The sequence below is a fragment of the Doryrhamphus excisus genome, linkage group LG16 (assembly GCF_037039965.1).
Source record: "Doryrhamphus excisus strain RoL-2023G ecotype Guam linkage group LG16, RoL_Dexc_Guam_v1.1, whole genome shotgun sequence".
Classification (NCBI taxonomy): Eukaryota; Metazoa; Chordata; class Actinopteri; order Syngnathiformes; family Syngnathidae; genus Doryrhamphus; species Doryrhamphus excisus.
The window spans coordinates 434,727-453,842 of record NC_136372.1 but is presented as its reverse complement, the minus strand read 5'-3'; the positions used below and the strand labels follow the sequence as shown (position 1 = coordinate 453,842).

General features: G+C 52.5%; 3 protein-coding genes across 3 annotated transcripts; all 3 read left to right on the top strand.

Moving 5' to 3' along the window:
- The first annotated feature begins 37 nt into the window (after positions 1–37).
- On the top strand, positions 38–2,555 carry sco1 (synthesis of cytochrome C oxidase 1). Its single transcript, XM_058048591.2, has 7 exons — positions 38–305; positions 527–625; positions 1,018–1,108; positions 1,172–1,369; positions 1,670–1,762; positions 1,926–2,041; positions 2,116–2,555. Exons 1-7 carry the CDS (start codon positions 114–116, stop codon positions 2,248–2,250), a joined length of 924 nt encoding a protein of 307 aa, XP_057904574.2. The 5' UTR covers positions 38–113; the 3' UTR covers positions 2,251–2,555.
- Positions 2,556–4,210: 1,655 nt separating this feature from the next.
- On the top strand, positions 4,211–5,951 carry LOC131102831 (uncharacterized). The gene is made up of 6 exons (XM_078797320.1): positions 4,211–4,256; positions 4,581–4,840; positions 4,918–5,112; positions 5,182–5,365; positions 5,515–5,696; positions 5,747–5,951. Exons 2-6 carry the CDS (start codon positions 4,827–4,829, stop codon positions 5,949–5,951), a joined length of 780 nt encoding a protein of 259 aa, XP_078653446.1. The 5' UTR covers positions 4,211–4,256; positions 4,581–4,826.
- A 2,039-nt stretch (positions 5,952–7,990) lies between these two features.
- Positions 7,991–18,279, top strand: LOC131102830 (myosin-4-like). Its single transcript, XM_078797488.1, has 40 exons — positions 7,991–8,673; positions 8,748–8,959; positions 9,162–9,305; positions 9,374–9,530; positions 9,606–9,633; positions 9,718–9,832; positions 9,894–9,986; positions 10,109–10,172; positions 10,241–10,339; positions 10,412–10,515; positions 10,584–10,722; positions 10,790–10,908; positions 10,999–11,148; positions 11,229–11,399; positions 11,718–12,027; positions 12,111–12,196; positions 12,280–12,367; positions 12,439–12,556; positions 12,648–12,771; positions 12,837–12,973; positions 13,053–13,308; positions 13,382–13,624; positions 13,697–13,873; positions 13,943–14,088; positions 14,168–14,258; positions 14,334–14,723; positions 14,790–14,916; positions 14,988–15,106; positions 15,168–15,364; positions 15,429–15,612; positions 15,685–15,850; positions 15,925–16,049; positions 16,128–16,436; positions 16,497–16,700; positions 16,762–16,887; positions 16,949–17,119; positions 17,181–17,285; positions 17,351–17,446; positions 17,527–17,661; positions 17,752–18,279. The coding sequence occupies exons 2-40, from the start codon at positions 8,756–8,758 to the stop codon at positions 17,773–17,775; spliced, it is 5,841 nt and encodes a 1,946-aa protein (XP_078653614.1). The 5' UTR covers positions 7,991–8,673; positions 8,748–8,755; the 3' UTR covers positions 17,776–18,279.
- Positions 18,280–19,116: the final 837 nt, after the last annotated feature.

Genomic DNA, 19,116 nt, shown 5'->3' with positions numbered 1-19,116 from the left:
AGACAGAAGAAGAGTCTTCTTCCGCGTCCGCCCGTTCACTGATCTGAGAGCAGCACAAGTGGCTCTGCCGCCCTGCTGCGGCTCGAATAGCTGATTTGAGAGCAGCGTGGTGAATGCAGTGTTGCCGTTTTGTAAACTTTCGGTGCAGAAACATGTCACTAAGCGTTTTGCATCTCCGTGTTGGCCGCACGCTGCTCGGCGGCGACGTTAAAGTCTTCCAAAGAGTCCGATTTCTTCACGGTGTCATTCGTGGAGAGACCGGAGTAACACACTCGCTCTCACCGCCAAGGAGCGCCTGCTGCCGGGTAGGTCAAGCTAGCACATGCTAGATCGAAAACATACCTCACTATCTATCTTCTAGATACTTGAAACCTGCTCATTTATCATATTACTACATTACTACACGAACAAACATTACTACAACTACACGAAAAGACTTTAAGACAATTAAGGCAAAGATGCTGACAATGTGGAGTGAGTCAAGTGTGATGAATGGATGAAGTAATTGATTTTTCATGTGAGCCAGCGTCACTCCTGCAGAGCAACAACATGTCGACATCATCTGAGCTCCAGACTGTTTTCCACACCTCCTCCTCCACCACACGACACATCAAATAAGTCTGGGGTAAGTTTTACTAAAGTCCACCAAGGTTCGACCTCCAATTCCTCCGATGTTGTTATTGCCACCGACAGAGGGCGCTGTCAGCCCAACACTGACAGCTCCATTTGTAAAATAATCATCCTAATAATGAATACAGGTGGCCATCTTCTACTAGGAGGTCCATCCCTACGACAGCGATGACGTGGAGTATTGGTTTATATCACACTGTCCACACATGAGGGACATATTATTATTATTATATTATTATAAACACAATCATAAAAAGATGAAATAAAAGCGCCTTTCATCAGTGGTTGTCTTGCACACTGAATGGGTCGTTGCAAAGGAGGGAGAGACGGTACTGGCAGGAGGAAGTGTCGATAATGAAACCGCTAACCTCACTGTTTCCCCTGTAGCCTGTGACGTGGAAGTCTTTAGCCATCACCTTGGCCATGGGGGGGGCGCTGCTTGGCGGGATGAAGTATTTCAAGAGGGAAAAGGAAGAAAGTACGTGAAGCGGTGCAGCAGGACGTGTGCGTCACGTCTCCCTAACGCTTTCAACTGTTGCAGTGATGGAAAAGGAGAGGAACAGGTCGATAGGACGTCCGGCGCTGGGGGGGCCGTTCTGTCTGGTGGATCACCACAAGAAGGAAGTGAAGAGCGAGGACTTCCTGGGCCGGTGGATCCTCATCTACTTCGGCTTCACTCACTGTCCGGACATCTGCCCGGACGAGCTGGAGAAGATGATGGAGGTGGTGGAGGACCTTGGTAAGACGTGCCGCCCTGTCGGTGGCGGCCTGTGGAAGGTTCTAGTCCGTATAGAGCAGGGGTGCCCAAAGTGTGGCCCTGTTTGATTGTTCGTAGTTCACATTGTTGATGCTGGACTACCCAGCATGCCTTGCGGGCATCAGGAAATAAGTTTTAAGTTGGGTGTTATGTGTAGCGCTTAGTTGCAGTAGTGGATTTATGCGATGCGTGGACCTGCTGTGGGTGTTTTGGTTTTGCTGGTCTGCACATTGGGGGGGGGGGGCTGCGATGCCAACTAACACCCGCTTTGTCTTTGTGCAGACAAAATCAAGTCCTTACCCAAAGTGACACCCATCCTCATCACCATCGACCCTGACAGGGACACGCCAGAAGCCATGGCCACGTATGTCAAAGGTACACAAATACTCGATGCCACCCCAACGGGGTCCCTCATGGGTGGCAGCCCACCATGAATACAGTCGCTGCTCCTTTTATTGGCAATTATGTCAAAGAGTTGCCTTCAGGCACAAACACGAGATCACAGGACCTTTTGTTCCTCGCGTCTGATGTTCTCTAGAGTTTTCCCCGAAGCTGATCGGCCTGACGGGGACCAGCGCTCAAGTGGAGCAGGTGTCCAGGTCCTACAGGGTTTACTACAGCCAAGGACCCAAAGATGAAGACAACGACTACATTGTGAGTTGCGTGTAAGCAGCATGCATCAAACGGTGAAAGAGCTTCTTCTCAGTCCCACCTCATCTTCTCCTCAGGTGGACCACACCATCATCATGTACCTGGTTGGACCCGATGGACAGTTTGTGGACTATTTTGGTCAGAACAAAAGAAGCGTGGAGATCTCCAACGCCATCGCGGCCCACATGAGGAAATACAAGACAGAAAAATGATGTGATGGCCAAGTGACGCTCGTATGTGATGAGCAATGATTGTCAAGACCTTCTGGTCCTGCTGCGTTCAGGTTTTGTCCTCGTGAGGCTGGGCATGCTTCGGTGGACCCGAGTCCGAGGTGACCACCACATGCCCAAATGGAAAGATCATAACTTGTTTGTGTGTTTGTCAAGGTTTACTTCAAAATAAAGTCATCAGGCGTGTGGATGATGAAGGAGCATCAGACTCCTCCAGTGTCCTCACTCAGAAGGTCACGTTTGAAGGCAGCTTCATCATCGGTGTGGACTCCATCATCAAGGAAGTAAAGCTTCCTCCTCTGCTAAACGCTCACCGACGATTCTGCTCTCAGCATCTTCATCGTCCTCCGCCAATTCAATGTCACCATCATAAAGGTCCTCCTCAGCATCCAGGCCCACCGCCGCAGCGGGGTGGTGGTGCACACCACAGAGGTCCACCTCAGCATGAAGAAGGAGAAGCCCGGGAGTCTCTTCCAAGACATCAACGTCCTCCTCGCTCTCAAGAACCACCAGACCGTCAGCGTCCACCAACCAGTCGGCGCCGTCTTCAACGTCAAAGTCCACCACCGCCTCGGGTTGCCCTTCTCCGTCCAGTTCCTCCATACAGTTGGTCTCCTCGTCAAGGCTGCCTTCAGCCGCAATGTAGTCGTCGATGGGCGCGACCATCATGCAGGCCAGCGTGGTCTCCTTGTAGGAGCAGTCGTCCATCAGGTGAGCCATGGTGAGAAAAGAATGATTGAGAGCTTGCCTGGGAGTGGCTCTGCTCCTGGCGTCCACGCTCAGAAGCCATCTTAGAAGACACACAAACTTCAGCCAGTCGTCGTACTCCACCGTGGAGGTGGTCTGCAGGAACCTCATGGCCAGGTCTTCAAAAGTGGAGCCCGAGTTGAGATTAAACCGAGATATGGCCGGCTCCATACCTGCCGAGATGACGGTCCATCGGTGGTCTGCGTCCAGCGTGAAGTAGTCGCTGGTGTACTTGGCCTGGTTGAGGAGATGATCTCCAGGCTGACCAAAGAGATGGCAGATGGTCTCCATGCTGTTGCAGAGAGACGTGCAATCAAAGAGGTCAAAGCCAAAGAAGAGGTACGCGATGGTACATCCCAGCGACCACATGTCGATGGCCTCCGACAGGGGGAGGCCCAGGGTCACCTCGGGGGCCCGGTAGGCCTCGGCCTGCAGGGTCATGCCCGCGTGCACCGACGTTATCGGGTGGGCCAAGCCAAAGTCGATCAGCTTGACGCGGAAGGGCACGTGTTGGTGGTCCACCAGCATGACGTTGTCGGGCTTCAGGTCCGTGTGCGTGATCCCGAGAGCCTGCAGGGCCTCAAACGCCATCAGGAGCTGCGACGTGACCGGGCGGATTTGGTGCAGATTCAGCGGCGTCATGTTTCGCTCCGTCATCAGGTCCTCCAGGCTCTTGTCCAGCATCTCAAAGACCAGACAGGGAAAGTCATGGAAGATGAAGTGTTCTATGAACCTCACCAAGCTGTTCCGGTGTTTGTCCAGGAAGCGGATCCTTTGGAGAGCCTGCACTTCCTGCAGGAAGTTGTTCATGTTGCATCTTTTCAGCAGCTTGACCGCCACGTGATCCGATGTGTTCAGGTTGAGGCACTTGGCCACGATTCCGAAGCGTCCCTCTCCGAGAACGCTCAAAAGCTGGTAGCTGGAGTTCTTGCTGGAGAAGACCTCGTGGCAAACAGGATGCGGGCAGTCGCACTCCAGAGGTAGCGCTGACATGTTGGCGTGCGTAAACTCCCCTCGACCCGCACCACCATGACAACGATGACGACAACGCCCACCGCGGCCAGCAGGAGCACGGCGCCCACAACCCCTTTGTCCACGATGCGCAACATCTTTCATCTGCGACAACGGCGGCCGTGCGCCTGCGCCGCTTGGCTTTGAGGACTCAAGCCGTGATGTCACAGATGGCGCGTGCGGTGTGATGACATCATCGCTAGGGGTGGCTCAGTGCTGCTACTTGGCTTGTGTGTACTAAAACTACTACTACTACTACTACTACCACTACTACCACTGGTTAGGTGTCGGAGGATTCAGTCCAGGTAGAGGAAGGCAACAAAACCCAGAACATAAAACTACTTAGCTTTTGTTGACGCTAACAGTTGAAGTACTTTTGGGTAATTCCACCATAAATACAGTGTAATAAATATATAGTATACAGTATATACGTACCACATACATGGCACTGTCCAGTAGGAGGTAATTATCAATGGCAAGACCGTATCGCCGGTGACAGTGGATGTTATCGTGTACCGATGTCAGTAACGCGCTACTTCACTACTACGGGACAGGAAGCTAAACAGGACCTTCTGCAGGAGAACCTCAACAAGCTGATGGCCAACCTCAGGTCCACGCACCCACACTGTCAGGTGCATCATCCCCAATGAGACCAAGACTCCAGGTAAGAACACACACGTGTCTGAAGACAGGATGACAGGTGGATTGTCTGCTGCAAGAGAAGGAAGGAGCTCTCAGCCAGATGAGCAGGACCAAGTCCGTCAGCAGTCAACAGATTGAAGAACTGAAGAGACGTCTGGATGGAGAAGCTAAGGTTCTTCATACGGGTGGATCATAGTTTCTGTAGACGTCCTCCAAAGCAGATCTGGAGAAGTATGCTGTGTTTTCCAGGCAAGAAGTGCCCTGGTCCACAGCCCAGTCTTCCCGTCATGACTGCCAGCTGCTGAGGGAGCAGTACGAGGAGGAGCAGGAGGCCAAGGCCGAGCTCCAGCGCTGCCTCTCCAAGGCCAACAGCGAGGTGGTCCAGTGGAGAACCAAATACGAGACGGACGCCATCCAGCGCACAGAGGAACTTGAGGAGGCAAAGTGAGGACTGTGCATGGTTTTCGTCCCACTGAGGTCCGCCCCCTCATCCCGAGCCTGTGGGGTCCACAGGAGGAGGCTGGCCCAGCGGCTGCAGGAGTCTGAGGAGTTGACAGAAGCAGCAAACGTCAACAGTGCGTCACTTGAGAAGAGCAAGCAAAAGTTGCAGGCTGAGGTGGAGGACCTCACGGTGGAGCTCCAAAGGTCAAATGCGGCCAGAGCCACCTTGGACAAGAAACAGAGAAACCTTGACCAGGTATTCGGACAGAACCGAGGTTTCCGTTGGAGATGTTTCTCTTGTGACGAGCATGGTCCCACAAACATGATGATGTCAGGCAGAAGATGCCACAGCGAAGTAGGTGTGGTCAGGCTTAGAAGGTCATTGGTAGCTTCCCACTCTCGCAGGTCCTGTCTGAATGGAAGCAGAAATACGAGGAGAGCCAGGCGGACGTGGAAGGGTCTCAGAGGGAGTCCAGAGCTCTGAGCGCCGAACTCTTCCAACTGAAGAGTTCCTACGAGGAGGCCTTGGATCTCCTGGAGAGCATGAAGAGAGAAAATAAAAAGCTTCAGCGTAAGAGTGAAACATGGCATTGTCTTTCTTGGAGATGTAGAGATGGTTACCCTTATTGTGGAGAAGCAAACGGATCCCTCGTGTGAACAAAATGTTCTTTTGTTCGGTCCGCCTGGACGAGGAGCTCCACAATCAGGAAGACTCAAAAGAGCAGCTGGCCATCGCCGAGCGACGCCACAGTCTGATGATGGCGGAGATGGAGGAGGTGAAGACGTCTCAGTTGAACAAACTACGAGCCAGGAGTCGGGACTTGGTTGGCAAAGCGGAGTAGAAACGTTCCGCTCAAGTAAACGCTATTGTGGCGATACTGCATGTGATACATCCACAAGTATTCACAATATTATTCCGTGTGTAGTTGGCAGTGAGGTACGACTGTACTGCAGTGAGGTACGACTACTGCAGTGAGGTACGACTACTGCAGTGAGGTACGACTGTACTGCAGTGAGGTACGACTGTACTGCAGTGAGGTACGACTGTACTGCAGTGAGGTACAACTGTACTGCAGTGAGGTACGACTACTGCAGTGAGGTACAACTGTACTGCAGTGAGGTACGACTGTACAGCAGTGAGGTACGACTGTACTGCAGTGAGGTACGACTACTGCAGTGAGGTACAACTGTACAGCAGTGAGGTACGACTGTACTGCAGTGAGGTACGACTGTACTGCAGTGAGGTACAACTGTACTGCAGTGAGGTACGACTGTACTGCAGTGAGGTACGACTACTGCAGTGAGGTACGACTGTACTGCAGTGAGGTACGACTGTACTGCAGTGAGGTACGACTACTGCAGTGAGGTACAACTGTACTGCAGTGAGGTACGACTGTACTGCAGTGAGGTACGACTGTACTGCAGTGAGGTACGACTGTACTGCAGTGAGGTACGACTACTGCAGTGAGGTACAACTGTACTGCAGTGAGGTACGACTGTACAGCAGTGAGGTACGACTGTACTGCATCGCCCTGACGACTCTTGCTAATCCAGTCAGAACTTTCCAGATGATTGCGCTCACCTCGGTTCTCGTGCGGTACGGGGCTGCGTGGAACAGTGTGTTGCGTTTGCGTTGAATCTCGTGGTACGAATAAAAGATGAAGACCATCCTTAGTCGGCCATCTTGGATCACACCCAACCCAACCAAGTTAGTGTCATTTTTTACTTTCCATTTCATTTGGCAAACTCAAACCAGATGATACACAAACTCCTCATCAGCTTGCCGCATCAGCAATACCCCCCCCACCAAGGTGATGTTAGATGTTCGTTTATCCCTCAGTTATTAGAATATTTTAGATGTTCTATATTCACAATGAAATGTACTTTTTTTGTTCAGGACATTCCTATGGATTTCCTATGGATTTCCTATGGAAAAGGGCTCCGGGTTTCACAGGGAAGAAAGGACTATCACTTGGAACAAATAAACTTTTTAAGGTACCTCCAAATCCTTCCAAAGGTTTTGTTCTCTAACCGATGGCGACCAATGACAACCTTCCCCAAGCATCTTCACGATGTCTGCTGGCCACAACCTTACAGGTTTGTCGTCAAGTCTGACATGAGGACATTCAGCTGTCTCGCGGGAAGACGGGTACGGTTACAGAGGACCGCCTGCGTCTGTCAGCAGGAAGCTGATGAACTGCTGATGAAGATGAAGGTCCAACAGAGGACAAACGCTGTCCAGCCCCCCCTCCCCCCGCCAATGTGGGCACCCTCATGCTGCTCAGGCGTAGCATGTCAAGTTAAAAAGACTTTAGGAAAGCAACAAAGGACAAAAGGTGAAGAAAAAGAGGAAGTCCATCCTGAGGGTAGGAGACAGGAGGAGGACACGCAAGAAGCTGATTGGCCGAGGAGGAGGCGCACAGTGGGCTGACCCGGCAACCCCAAGAAGCCAACATGAAGGGAGGGGGGGGGGGGGGGGGTGTCATGGCGCGACGCTTGAATGTCAACAAAGTTGCTGGTTCAGCTGTGATGGTGTTCACACGTCTCCACGCCTTCTTCTCCAGCTTGGGTTTCCCACACTCGGCCGGGCTAAATGCAGCCCACACGTGTCCCCATCCACCCGCCATCACCCCCTTAACTTGGAACCAGGCGGCTTGAGTCAAGGCATGGCTATGATGGCTTCAAAGTCGTCTCTTGACGACTGTGGCTTTCCAGATACTTGGCCTGTAGTATTCACAATGAATACTAATACTAATACTAATACTAATACTAATACTAATACTAATACTAATACTAATACTAATAACACATCCGCTTTGGGTGGGGACTCCTAATGGTTAAATACCCGCCACAGTTTATCGGGGCGTCACCATGTTCGTAGATCCTGATTTTCATTCAGGCTGTGAATTTCCATCTCCGTTCCTGAAGTCCACCCCAAGCGTGGTCGTCCTCCTGCCAAGGTCTCCGTGCAGGCTTAGCTCACATGTTCATTTGCGTGACTTTGACTTTGTGGTGTTGGCGGTGGAAGAAGACATGGACGGTAAGGCCTGTAAAGCCCAGTAAGGAGCCTTGAAGGAGACCAAGCAGGTGGTCTTCGGGTCAAGGATGAACGTGAACGTTGCAGTGCCACCATGTGACGCCAGTGTGACACTGGAGGTCGTGCGCGTTGCCTACCGTCACCATTGTGACACGTCATGGACATGGTGGCTTTCATGAAGCCACTTAGAGCCAAAGATGAGATGCGGAATGGTCCATGTGGAGTATCTGATGACAGCAACTCAACGTACGGCGGCCGAGTAAAAATAGAGCTGGAGGATCATCACCTGTTCCTCCCAGAAGATCCTGCACCATTTTTAAGAACAGTCTGAGATCGATAATGCGGGCGGATTGACATGGGAAAAGTGACATTGCCAAGTTTGGAATGTCCGGCTTGTCTCGTCGGAACATTGATGCTGATAAAAAGGAACCTTCTGCTGACGTCCGTTATCTCTCGCTGAAGCTTCCCATTCAGACGTCGGAGGCCAGTGGACACAAAGCACAGCAGAGGACCTCACGCAGAGTTAGGTGAGCTGTTCGACTCTGGGCTGTCTAGCTCTATCATCTGGTGTCATGTTCTCATGTTCTCTCATCATCTCCAGGCACCACCATGAGCTCCGACGCAGAGATGGCTCAGTATGGGCCGGCATCCATCTATCTCCGCAAACCTGAGAAGGAGCGGATCGAGGCGCAGAACCGACCGTTTGATGCCAAAACGGCCTGCTTTGTGCCCGATGTCAAGGAGCTGTACATCAAAGGTGTGGTCCAGAAGAAAGAAGGTGGCAAAGCCACAGTGAAGACCGAGAAGAATGAGGTGAGAAGAAAGGTCTGATGGTCTAGGGCTCCTTAGAGGACCAGCATGCCTGTCATGTCTTATATATATCTTATATATATACAGTAATAAGGGGCACCTCCATGGGCTGGAGATCTTGCCATGTAACGGGTCCGTCTTTACGTCACGTGACACACGTGTTGGCATTAAAGTGGGAGACCAACTCTGCTGGTTGCCCCTGCAGACTGTAACAGTCAGCGATGAAGACTGCCATCCCATGAACCCCCCAAAGTACGACAAGATCGAGGACATGGCCATGATGACCCACCTCAACGAGCCGTCCGTGCTGTTCAACCTCAAAGATCGTTACGCGGCCTGGATGATATACGTGAGTACCAAGCCGGCACTGGCTGTTGCGGCCGCCCTCTTTGACGGGACGCCCCCTCCCGCCCCCAGACGTATTCGGGGCTGTTCTGCGTCACGGTCAATCCGTACAAGTGGCTGCCGGTGTACGACCCCCAAGTGGTGGCGGCCTACCGGGGGAAGAAGCGCATGGAGGCCCCCCCTCACATCTTCTCGGTGTCCGACAACGCCTACCAGAACATGCTCACAGGTGACGTCAAGGTTCTGTCCCACTGACCTCTTGAAGTGCTGTCCCGCTGACTGACACCTTGTCCTGTGTCACCAGACCGTGAGAACCAGTCTGTCCTGATCACGTGAGTCACTGCATGGACTTGAAGATTGAAGATCTGCGTTTGTCATGATTGACTTGTCCACTGCACGTGTCACTGATTCTCCAGCGGAGAATCCGGAGCAGGGAAGACTGTGAACACCAAGCGTGTCATCCAGTACTTTGCCACCATCGCGGTGGCTGGCGGCAGCGACAAGAAGGAGCAAACGTCTGGGAAGATGCAGGTCGGAGAAGCTAATCCGAGGCGGGGGGGAAAATCCAGGCTCTGATGTTTGTGTTTTTTAGGGGACGCTGGAGGATCAAATCATCTCAGCGAACCCTTTGCTGGAAGCATTTGGGAACGCCAAGACTGTGAGGAATGACAATTCCTCACGTTTTGTAAGTAGCAGAAGAGACCAGGTCCAGCCCTGAAATGATTGTCAAGGGCACTTTGCTCCATTAAAGGAAGGTCGCACAATGTTCTTGTTTTCGCTTTGGTGAGGAGATGTCCCATCTTTCAGGGAAAGTTCATCAGAATTCACTTTGGAACAACGGGGAAGCTGGCTTCAGCCGACATCGAGACGTGTAGGTTTAGCTTAGCAAAGCTGCATGTGCTCTGGGCGGCGATCACATGACGTTGTTCTTTGCTGCAGATTTGCTGGAGAAGTCCAGAGTGACGTTCCAGTTGACGGAAGAACGAAGCTACCACATCTTCTACCAGATTATGACCGGACACAAGCCAGAGCTGATAGGTGGAGCAGCTAGAAGAGGAAGCGAGGCGAGGAACGGCGTCTAAACCAATGCTACGTTGTTTCTCCGTGCAGAGATGCTGCTGATCAGCACCAACCCGTACGACTTCCCGTTGATAAGTCAGGGCCAGATCACGGTGGCCAGCATCGATGACAAGGAGGAGCTGGTCGCTACGGACGTAAGCGAGCTCTTCTACCATGCAAGCGTCCTTGGTGGCGTCCGGCTGACTCCTTTTGTCTCCAACAGACGGCCACCGACATCCTTGGCTTCACCAATGAGGAGAAGATGTCCATCTACAAGCTGACGGGTGCTGTGTTGCATTATGGGAACATGAAGTTCAAACAGAAGCAGCGGGAGGAGCAGGCGGAGCCCGACGGCACCGAGGGTGAGGCTCCGGTCTTTCTGTTCCCTACGAGAGTGCGACGAGCTCCAGGTTGCCGTTTCTCTCTCAGTGGCCGACAAAGTGGCCTTCCTCATGGGGCTGAACTCCGCCGACCTGCTGAAGGGCCTGTGCTACCCCCGCGTCAAGGTGGGGAACGAGTACGTCACCAAGGGCCAGACGGTCCCTCAGGTACCGCCTCCAACATCCGCATGTCATCCCAGGTCCACGACGACGACGCGGCTAAAGTAGAAAAGTCCTTGATTGTCCTTGGTTGTTCAGGTCGCCAATGCAGTTGGCGCTCTGGCCAAGTCCGTCTACGAGAAGATGTTCCTGTGGATGGTGATTCGCATCAATGAAATGCTGGACACCAAGCAGCCCAGGCAGTTCTTCATCGGAGTCTTGGACATCGCCGGATTCGAAATCTTTGACGTGAGTTCAGACTCTGACCTCGTTTTGGTCTGCTGGTGCTGCAGTGGAGGAACGTGATGAGGTCTACTTGCTCTCCACAGTTCAACAGCATGGAGCAGCTGTGCATCAACTTCACCAACGAGAAGCTGCAGCAGTTCTTCAACCACCACATGTTTGTGCTGGAGCAAGAAGAGTACAAGAAGGAAGGGATCGACTGGGAGTTCATCGACTTCGGCATGGACCTGGCAGCCTGCATCGAGCTCATTGAGAAGGTGAGATCCATGCTGGGCCTCCTTCTAGCCTGGTGGGGCTCCTCGTTTGCTCTGCAATGGAGATTCCTGACCACTAGATGGCCCCATAATAACATTCATTCATTCTTTTTCTACCGCTGATCCTCACGAGGGTCACGGGGGTGCTGGAGCCTATCCCAGCTGTCTTTGGGCGAGAGGAGGCCAGCCAATCCCAGGGCACATATAGACAAACAACCATTCACACTCACGTTCATACCTATGGACAATTTGGAGTGGCTAATGAAGCTAGCACGTGCTAAGAAGTCCACAAATCATCACTCTTTCTTCTCCATTCAACAGCCCATGGGCATTTTCTCCATCCTGGAGGAGGAGTGCATGTTCCCCAAGTCCTCGGACACGTCCTTCAAGAACAAACTGTACGACCAACATCTTGGGAAGAACAATGCTTTCCAAAAGCCCAAAGTGGTGAAAGGCAAGCCGGAAGCTCACTTCTCCTTGGTCCACTACGCCGGCACGGTGGACTACAACATCACTGGCTGGCTGGAGAAGAACAAGGACCCTCTGAATGAGTCGGTGGTGCAGCTGTACCAGAAGTCCTCCTTGAAGTTGCTGTCTTTCCTCTACGCTTCATTCTCTGGTGCTGAAGCAGGTGAGATACTTGCACGGGGAAGCCCTCTGAGGTGCCGTGAAGGTCGTGTCCATGTGACCTACTCCTCTGTTGCCGTCTTGTAGACTCAGGTGGCGATGCCGGCAAAGGTGGGAAGAAAGGAGCAAAGAAGAAGGGCGGCTCCTTTCAGACCGTGTCTGCGGTTTTCAGGGTACGAAAACCGTTAGCAGTTAGCAAAGATGCTAAGATCCTCGGGATTATGCTGACCCCCCTCCTGGAATGTGTGGCTTGCAGGAAAACCTGGGCAAGCTGATGACCAACTTGAGAAGCACCCACCCGCACTTCGTACGTTGCCTGATTCCGAATGAGGTTAAAACTCCAGGTACGGCAAAGACGCCCCTTGCCAACCCAGTAACAGAAAGAACTGAATCAGGCAGTTTGTGGTTTTGGTAGGCATCATGGACAACCACCTGGTCATCCACCAGCTGCGCTGTAACGGTGTGCTGGAAGGGATTCGCATCTGCACAAAGGGATTCCCGAGCAGGATCCTGTATGCCGACTTCAAGCAAAGGTCCTTCCTTTGTCACGTGGTCCTGCTGAGGTCCTGCTGAGGTCCAATATGGCTTCCCCAGTCATGCGTTTGTGTGTTTGCGTCCGTCCAGATACAGGATCCTGAATGCCAGCGCCATCCCGGAGGGACAGTTCATCGATGGCAAGAAGGCTTCTGAGAAGCTCCTCGGTTCCATCGACGTGGATCACACGCAGTACCGCTTTGGCTCCACCAAGGTATGCGACCTGCATACTGTCCACTTGGCCAACGTGCATTTGCCGTAAAGGATCCTTTCTTCCAGGTCTTCTTCAAAGCTGGTCTCCTTGGGACTCTGGAGGAGCTGCGAGATGAAAAACTGGCTTCTCTGGTGACGCAGACTCAAGCAGTTTGTCGAGGTTACCTGATGAGGAAAGAATACTCCAACTTGATCGCTCAAAAGTACGTATAAAGTATAAAGTATAAAGTATAGAGTATGTGTAAAGTATAAAGTGTAAAGTACGTGATGCGCATCTGCCAGGGATTGTGTCTGGATTCTCCAATACAACCTGCGCTCCTTCATGAACGTCAAACACTGGCCGTGGATGAAGCTCTTCTTCAAGATAAAGCCTCTTCTGAAAAGTGCAGAGACGGAAAAGGAGATGGCCACCATGAAGGAGGACTTCATCAAATGTAAGGAGGACCTGGCCAAGTCAGAAACCAAGAGGAAAGATCTGGAGGAGAAGATGGTTTCTCTGCTGCAGGAGAAGAACAATCTCCAACTTCAAGTCCAGGCCGTGAGTGTCGCTGGGCCTTAGAGCAGCTCATGTCAGCAACTGTCAGCTCATGTCTTCTTTGACTCGTGCCCAGGACTCGGAGAACCTCTGCGATGCAGAAGAACGATGCGAGGGCTTGATTAAAAGCAAAATCCAGCTGGAGGCCAAACTTAAGGAGGTGACGGAGAGGCTGGAAGATGAGGAGGAAATCAACGCGGAGCTGACCACCAAAAAGCGAAAGCTTGAAGACGAATGTTCTGAGCTGAAGAAGGACATTGACGATCTGGAGATAACTTTGGCAAAAGTGGAGAAAGAGAAACACGCCACGGAAAACAAGGTGGGAATGTTGGAATGTCGACAATTTCCATGACACAGCCGATGACGCTGGCCGCCTTGATTCCTTCCGCAGGTTAAGAACCTCATGGAGGAGCTGGCGGCTCAGGAGGAGAGCATCAGCAAGCTGAGCAAGGAGAAGAAGGCCCTTCAGGAAGCCCACCAGCAGACCATGGATGACCTTCAAGCCGAGGAAGACAAGGTCAACTCTCTGACGAAGGCCAAGTCCAAGCTGGAGCAGCAAGTGGATGACGTGAGTTGCGGGCCACGCGAGTCGTTAGCCAATCAGCAGCCGCTTTGAGCCGTGTGACTTCCTCCCCAGCTTGAAGGTTCGCTGGAGCAAGAGAAGAAGGTTCGCATGGACCTGGAGAGGGGGAAGCGGAAGCTGGAGGGGGACATCAAACTGACCCAGGAGTCCCTGATGGATTTGGAGAACGACAAACAGCAGTCGGAGGAGAGGATGAAGAAGTAGGTGGATGGAACATGGCGCCATCAAAGCGGCGCCACTGCTCGGTTGCGCCTCACGTTTGGTTTCTGGTCGCCACAGAAAAGAGTTTGAGAACAACCAGCTACTCGGCAAGATTGCAGATGAGCAAACCATCAACAATCAGCTTCAGAAGAAGTTGAAGGAACTCCACGTAAAGACACGTTTGGTCAATGCCGACAGGAGATCTTCCATACTTCCATAACGCCACGTCTCTTCCTCTCCCAAGGCTCGAATTGAAGAAATCGAGGAAGAGGTGGAGGCTGAGCGTGCCATGAGGGCCAAGATCGAGAAGCAGAGGTCCGACCTGGCCCGTGAAATCGAGGAGGTCAGCGAGAGGCTGGAGGAGGCCGGAGGAGCCACCGCCGCTCAGATCGAGATGAACAAGAAGCGGGAGGCGGAGTTTGTGAAACTCCGGCGGGACCTGGAGGAGTCCACGCTCCATCACGAGACCACCACCGCCGCACTGCGCAAGAAGCAGGCGGACAGTATGGCCGAGCTGGGGGAGCAGCTGGACAACCTGCAGAGAATCAAGCAGAAACTTGAGAAGGAGAAGAGCGAGCTGAAAATGGAGATCGATGATTTGGCCACCAACATGGAGACGGTGGCCAAAACCAAGGTGAGCTGAGAAGAACGGAGGATTCCAGAAGCCGTTGTGATGCATTTGATGTTTTCCAATGCTCAGGTCAGTCTGGAGAAGACCTGCCGCTCCATGGAGGATCAGCTGGTCGAGTTGAAGGCCAAGAACGATGAGAACACGCGCAACATCTCCGATCTCAGCAATCAGAAGGCCCGTTTCCAAAATGAGAACGGTATGTGGACTCAGTCTGCTTTACGACCAAACGTTGTGAAGGCCAAAGTGACCTTCGTCTGCTGGGCGCAGCCGAGTTATCCCGACAGCTGGAAGAGCGGGAGAGCGTCATATCCCAGCTGACCAGAGGAAAGCAGGGCTTCACCACACAAATCGATGACCTGAAGAGGCTCATGGAGGAGGAGACCAAGGTAACCAAAGGTGCGGAGATGTTTCAGGAGTTGATTGATGACCTGCTGCGTCCCCCCACAGGCCAAGAACGCCCTGGCCCACAGTTTACAATCATCTCGCCATGACTGCGACCTCCTCCGCGAACAATACGAGGAGGAGCAGGAAGCCAAGGCGGAGCTGCAGCGTACTTTGTCCAAGGCCAACACGGAGGTGGCTCTCTGGAGGACCAAATACGAGACGGACGCCATCCAGCGCACCGAGGAGCTGGAGGAAGCCAAGTGAGTTGGTGGACCAACGCGTGGACCAGTTCTACTGAAGTCTAAGCGTTGTCGTTGATGACAGGAAGAAGCTGGCCCAGCGTCTCCAAGAGGCCGAGGAGCAAATCGAGGCGGTGAATTCCAAGTGTGCCTCGCTGGAGAAAACCAAACAGCGACTTCACAACGAGATGGAGGACCTCATGGTGGATGTGGAGAGGTCCAACAGCTTAGCCGCCACACTTGACAAGAAGCAAAAAAACTTTGACAAGGTATGTGGATCCCGACTTGGAGGTCCCACGTCGTACCTCACGCCCATCGCCCAAATGCTTCCATGAATTCAGATTCTGGCCGAGTGGAAGCAGAAGTATGAAGAGTCTCAGGCGGAGCTGGAGGGCGCTCAGAAGGAATCCCGGTCACTGAGCACCGAGCTCTTCAAACTGAAGAACTCCTACGAGGAGGCCCTGGACCACCTGGAGACCATGAAGAGGGAAAACAAAAACCTGCAACGTGAGTAGAACGTGAGCACCTAATCCATGTCGGAGATGGCCTCCTGATATTCCTGTGTCCCGTCACAAACCCAGAGGAGATGGCAGACCTGACAGAGCAGCTCGGGGAAAGCGGGAAGACCATCCATGAAATGGAGAAGTTCAAAAAGAGCGTGGAGACGGAAAAGTACGACATGCAGACGGCCCTGGAAGAAGCTGAGGTAGCAACGGCACGTCTTCCCGCCCAACATTCCAAGAGCGGAACTCGTGTAACCTGGAACCGATGTTGGTCTTCTCAGGCCTCCCTGGAACACGAGGAGTCCAAAATCCTGTGCGTTCAAATGGAGCTGAACCAAGTGAAGGCCGAAGTGGACCGGAAGGTGGCGGAGAAAGACGAGGAGATGGACCAGCTGAGGAAGAACAACCAGAGAGTCATCGAATCCATGCAGGCCACTCTGGACGCCGAGGTGCGCAGCAGGAACGACGCCCTGAGAGTGAAGAAGAAAATGGATGGAGACCTGAACGAGATGGAGATCCAGCTGAGCCATGCCAACAGGCAGGCGTCTGAAGCCATGAAGCAGCTGAGGAACGTCCAGGGACAACTCAAGGTGGGAATATTGTTGCTTTGGCAGAACATTCCCTGCTGGAATAAAGTCCATATTTCCCAGGATGCCCAAATCCACCTGGACGACTCGCTGAGGAGTCACGACGACATGAAGGAGCAGGTAGCCATGATGGAGCGCAGGACCACCTTGATGCAGGCTGAGATCGAGGAGCTTCGCGGGGTGGTGGAGCAGACGGAGCGGAGCCGCAAAGTGGCAGAGCAGGAGCTGATTGACGCCAGCGAGCGCGCTGGTCTTCTCCATTCCCAGGTGGGTTCCATCACAGGCCTCATTTGTGGCTTTTCAGCTCAGACATCTGCTCTGGCTTCAGAACACCAGTCTGCTGAACACCAAGAAGAAGTTGGAGATGGATGTCACGCAGCTCCACGGTGAAATAGAGGAAGCTGCTCAGGAGGCCAGGAATGCGGAGGACAAAGCCAAGAAAGCCATCACTGATGTGAGGAGCTCCCGTCAGGCTGCTGTTTGCGTGCCGAGCTCTGAACCTTCTGCACACGCAGGCTGCCATGATGGCTGAGGAGCTGAGAAAGGAGCAGGACACCAGCGCCCACCTGGAGAGGATGAAGAAGAACCTGGAAGTCACCGTCAAAGACCTGCAGCATCGCCTGGACGAGGCGGAGAACTTGGCGATGAAGGGCGGGAAGAAACAGATGCAGAAGCTGGAGGCCAGGGTAGGACATGATCCCAAAACCTGAGTGGCAGCTTAGTCTTCTGGAAAATATGCTTCCTCAGGTTCGTGAGCTGGAGACCGAACTGGAAGCCGAGCAAAAGCGATCCTCCGAGTCCATCAAGGGAGTCCGCAAATACGAGCGCAAGGTCAAAGAGCTGAGCTATCAGGTACCGAAGCGTTCTCACTGGTTGATCCTGGTCTGAGAAGGTCTTCACAGACCGGCTTCTTCCAGGCCGAAGAAGACAAGAAGAACAACATTCGACTGCAGGACTTGGTGGACAAGCTCCAGATCAAGATGAAGTCCTACAAACGTCACGCAGAAGAAGCTGTGAGTCTGCCGCCGTTGTCGCGCTCGGCCAAGACCAGCTGGCGGCTATTGTTACCCCCCCCCCCCCGTGTCTCCTCCAGGAGGAGCAGGCCAACGTGCACATGTCCAGGTTCAGGAAGGTCCAGCACGACCTGGAAGAGGCTGAAGAAAGAGCTGATGTGGCCGAATCGCTGGCAAACAAGATGCGAGCCAAGACCCGCGACATCGGACCCAAGGTAGGAGTGTCGGAACGTCGGTGTGGCTCGGATCACACCCACCTTCTTCACCAAATGCCCCCCCCCCGATCTGCTTGTCTTGTCTTTCAGCCTACTGAGAAACAGGGCGAGTAGCTGAGCGGGGATCGGGATTTCGCTGCATTCACATCATGTGCAACACAGGTGTGGAACACAGGTGTGGAACCCGTGCCACGCAGGGCCGAGACACCGCAGGTTTCTTTCCAGCAGGTGACCCCCCCGTCAAGAGGAGGGAGGGATCAATGAAATCACCTGCTTGGAGAGAAAACCTGCCGTGTCTCAGCAAACTACCACGCTAGCAAGCAAAGTCTCCTTGCTGGTCAGATAAACATTTGAAGCGTAAAAACGTCAGGCAGTTTGAAGATCAATGAACTCATATTAATCACATTCACACCTGCTGAGCTGCTGCTGGAGAACACGTAGATGTTGGTGGGGACCCACGTGCCAACCCCGGGCGAGCCAGCCCACCCACGGCGCCGTGCTCGGCCAGACCCGTGGAGCTGTGCATCAGGGGGAGACGGCGTCCTCCACGACTTGACTGAAGAACAAACACGATGGAATGAATGTGACCTGACAAAAAATACGCTGAATAAAATTAGTGACTCCATGTGGTTTTTCTTACGTTTGTCCTGCTGGTTCTCACATCAAATCCATGCTGATATTACATAATATGTGTGATCAATACAGCCACACCACCAGTGGGGAGGAACCCTAGAACCCTGACCAACTTCATTTCAGGTCCGGACACCACATAGAGCCAGAGGCTGTATCAGTTACACTGACTTTATTTTACAACACTGTAGAGAATAGAGAAAAATACACGTTGATACTGAATCAATACAACTAAATAATCACACAAAACCGCAATCAATGGCAACAAAAACATGAAAAGTAATAAGAGAAACAAACTAACCTTACTGACAAACTGCATTCAACAGACTGAATGAGTGCTGGGCTAATCCCACCAGCAGAGGGAGACATTGCTCTGTTTACGAGCGCCCCTGGATTTAGAGACGACCTGGTCGAGATAAAATATTTAGATAAAATATTCAACTCTTTTCATGAAGTGATCAGGTTTGTTGTTCTAAATGTAACTATGGCGTTTTTACTCCGCTTTTTGACCAGGAGGTTCTGCTGCATCTGTTACAAACTATATGCAAATAATATGCAGATTAGTTGATGACGCCATCATGCGACTTCTGGAGACTCCCAGGACAACCAATGGCTACTTTTCTTACTGAAGAGTCGGCAAAAGAAGACAAGCATTGGTTGTGCACGGTTTACAAATCCCGACAAAGCGATGCTGTGCCTAAAAAGGAGGACTCCGGTCTTTCTAGCTGTCATTTTACAACAGAAACTTCATCAAGTTGCATCTTACCTGCCAGTGACGACAGCCGAGGAAGGGGAGAGCCGGAAAAGATCACCGACCGGCCAGCA

Excerpts from the sequence above, each read along its gene's own strand:
- sco1 (XM_058048591.2), top strand. The coding sequence starts at position 114 with ATGCAGTGTTGCCGTTTTGTAAACTTTCGGTGCAGAAACATGTCACTA. Across the intron at positions 626-1,017 it reads ACACATCAAATAAGTCTGGG|CCTGTGACGTGGAAGTCTTT; the intron begins GTAAGTTTTACT and ends TTTCCCCTGTAG. Across the intron at positions 1,109-1,171 it reads CAAGAGGGAAAAGGAAGAAA|TGATGGAAAAGGAGAGGAAC; the intron begins GTACGTGAAGCG and ends CAACTGTTGCAG.
- LOC131102831 (XM_078797320.1), top strand. Across the intron at positions 5,113-5,181 it reads GAGGAACTTGAGGAGGCAAA|GAGGAGGCTGGCCCAGCGGC; the intron begins GTGAGGACTGTG and ends TGGGGTCCACAG. Across the intron at positions 5,697-5,746 it reads CAGCGTAAGAGTGAAACATG|CAAACGGATCCCTCGTGTGA; the intron begins GCATTGTCTTTC and ends ATTGTGGAGAAG.
- LOC131102830 (XM_078797488.1), top strand. The coding sequence starts at position 8,756 with ATGAGCTCCGACGCAGAGATGGCTCAGTATGGGCCGGCATCCATCTAT. Across the intron at positions 9,987-10,108 it reads ATGACAATTCCTCACGTTTT|GGAAAGTTCATCAGAATTCA; the intron begins GTAAGTAGCAGA and ends CCCATCTTTCAG. Across the intron at positions 13,309-13,381 it reads TCCAACTTCAAGTCCAGGCC|GACTCGGAGAACCTCTGCGA; the intron begins GTGAGTGTCGCT and ends ACTCGTGCCCAG.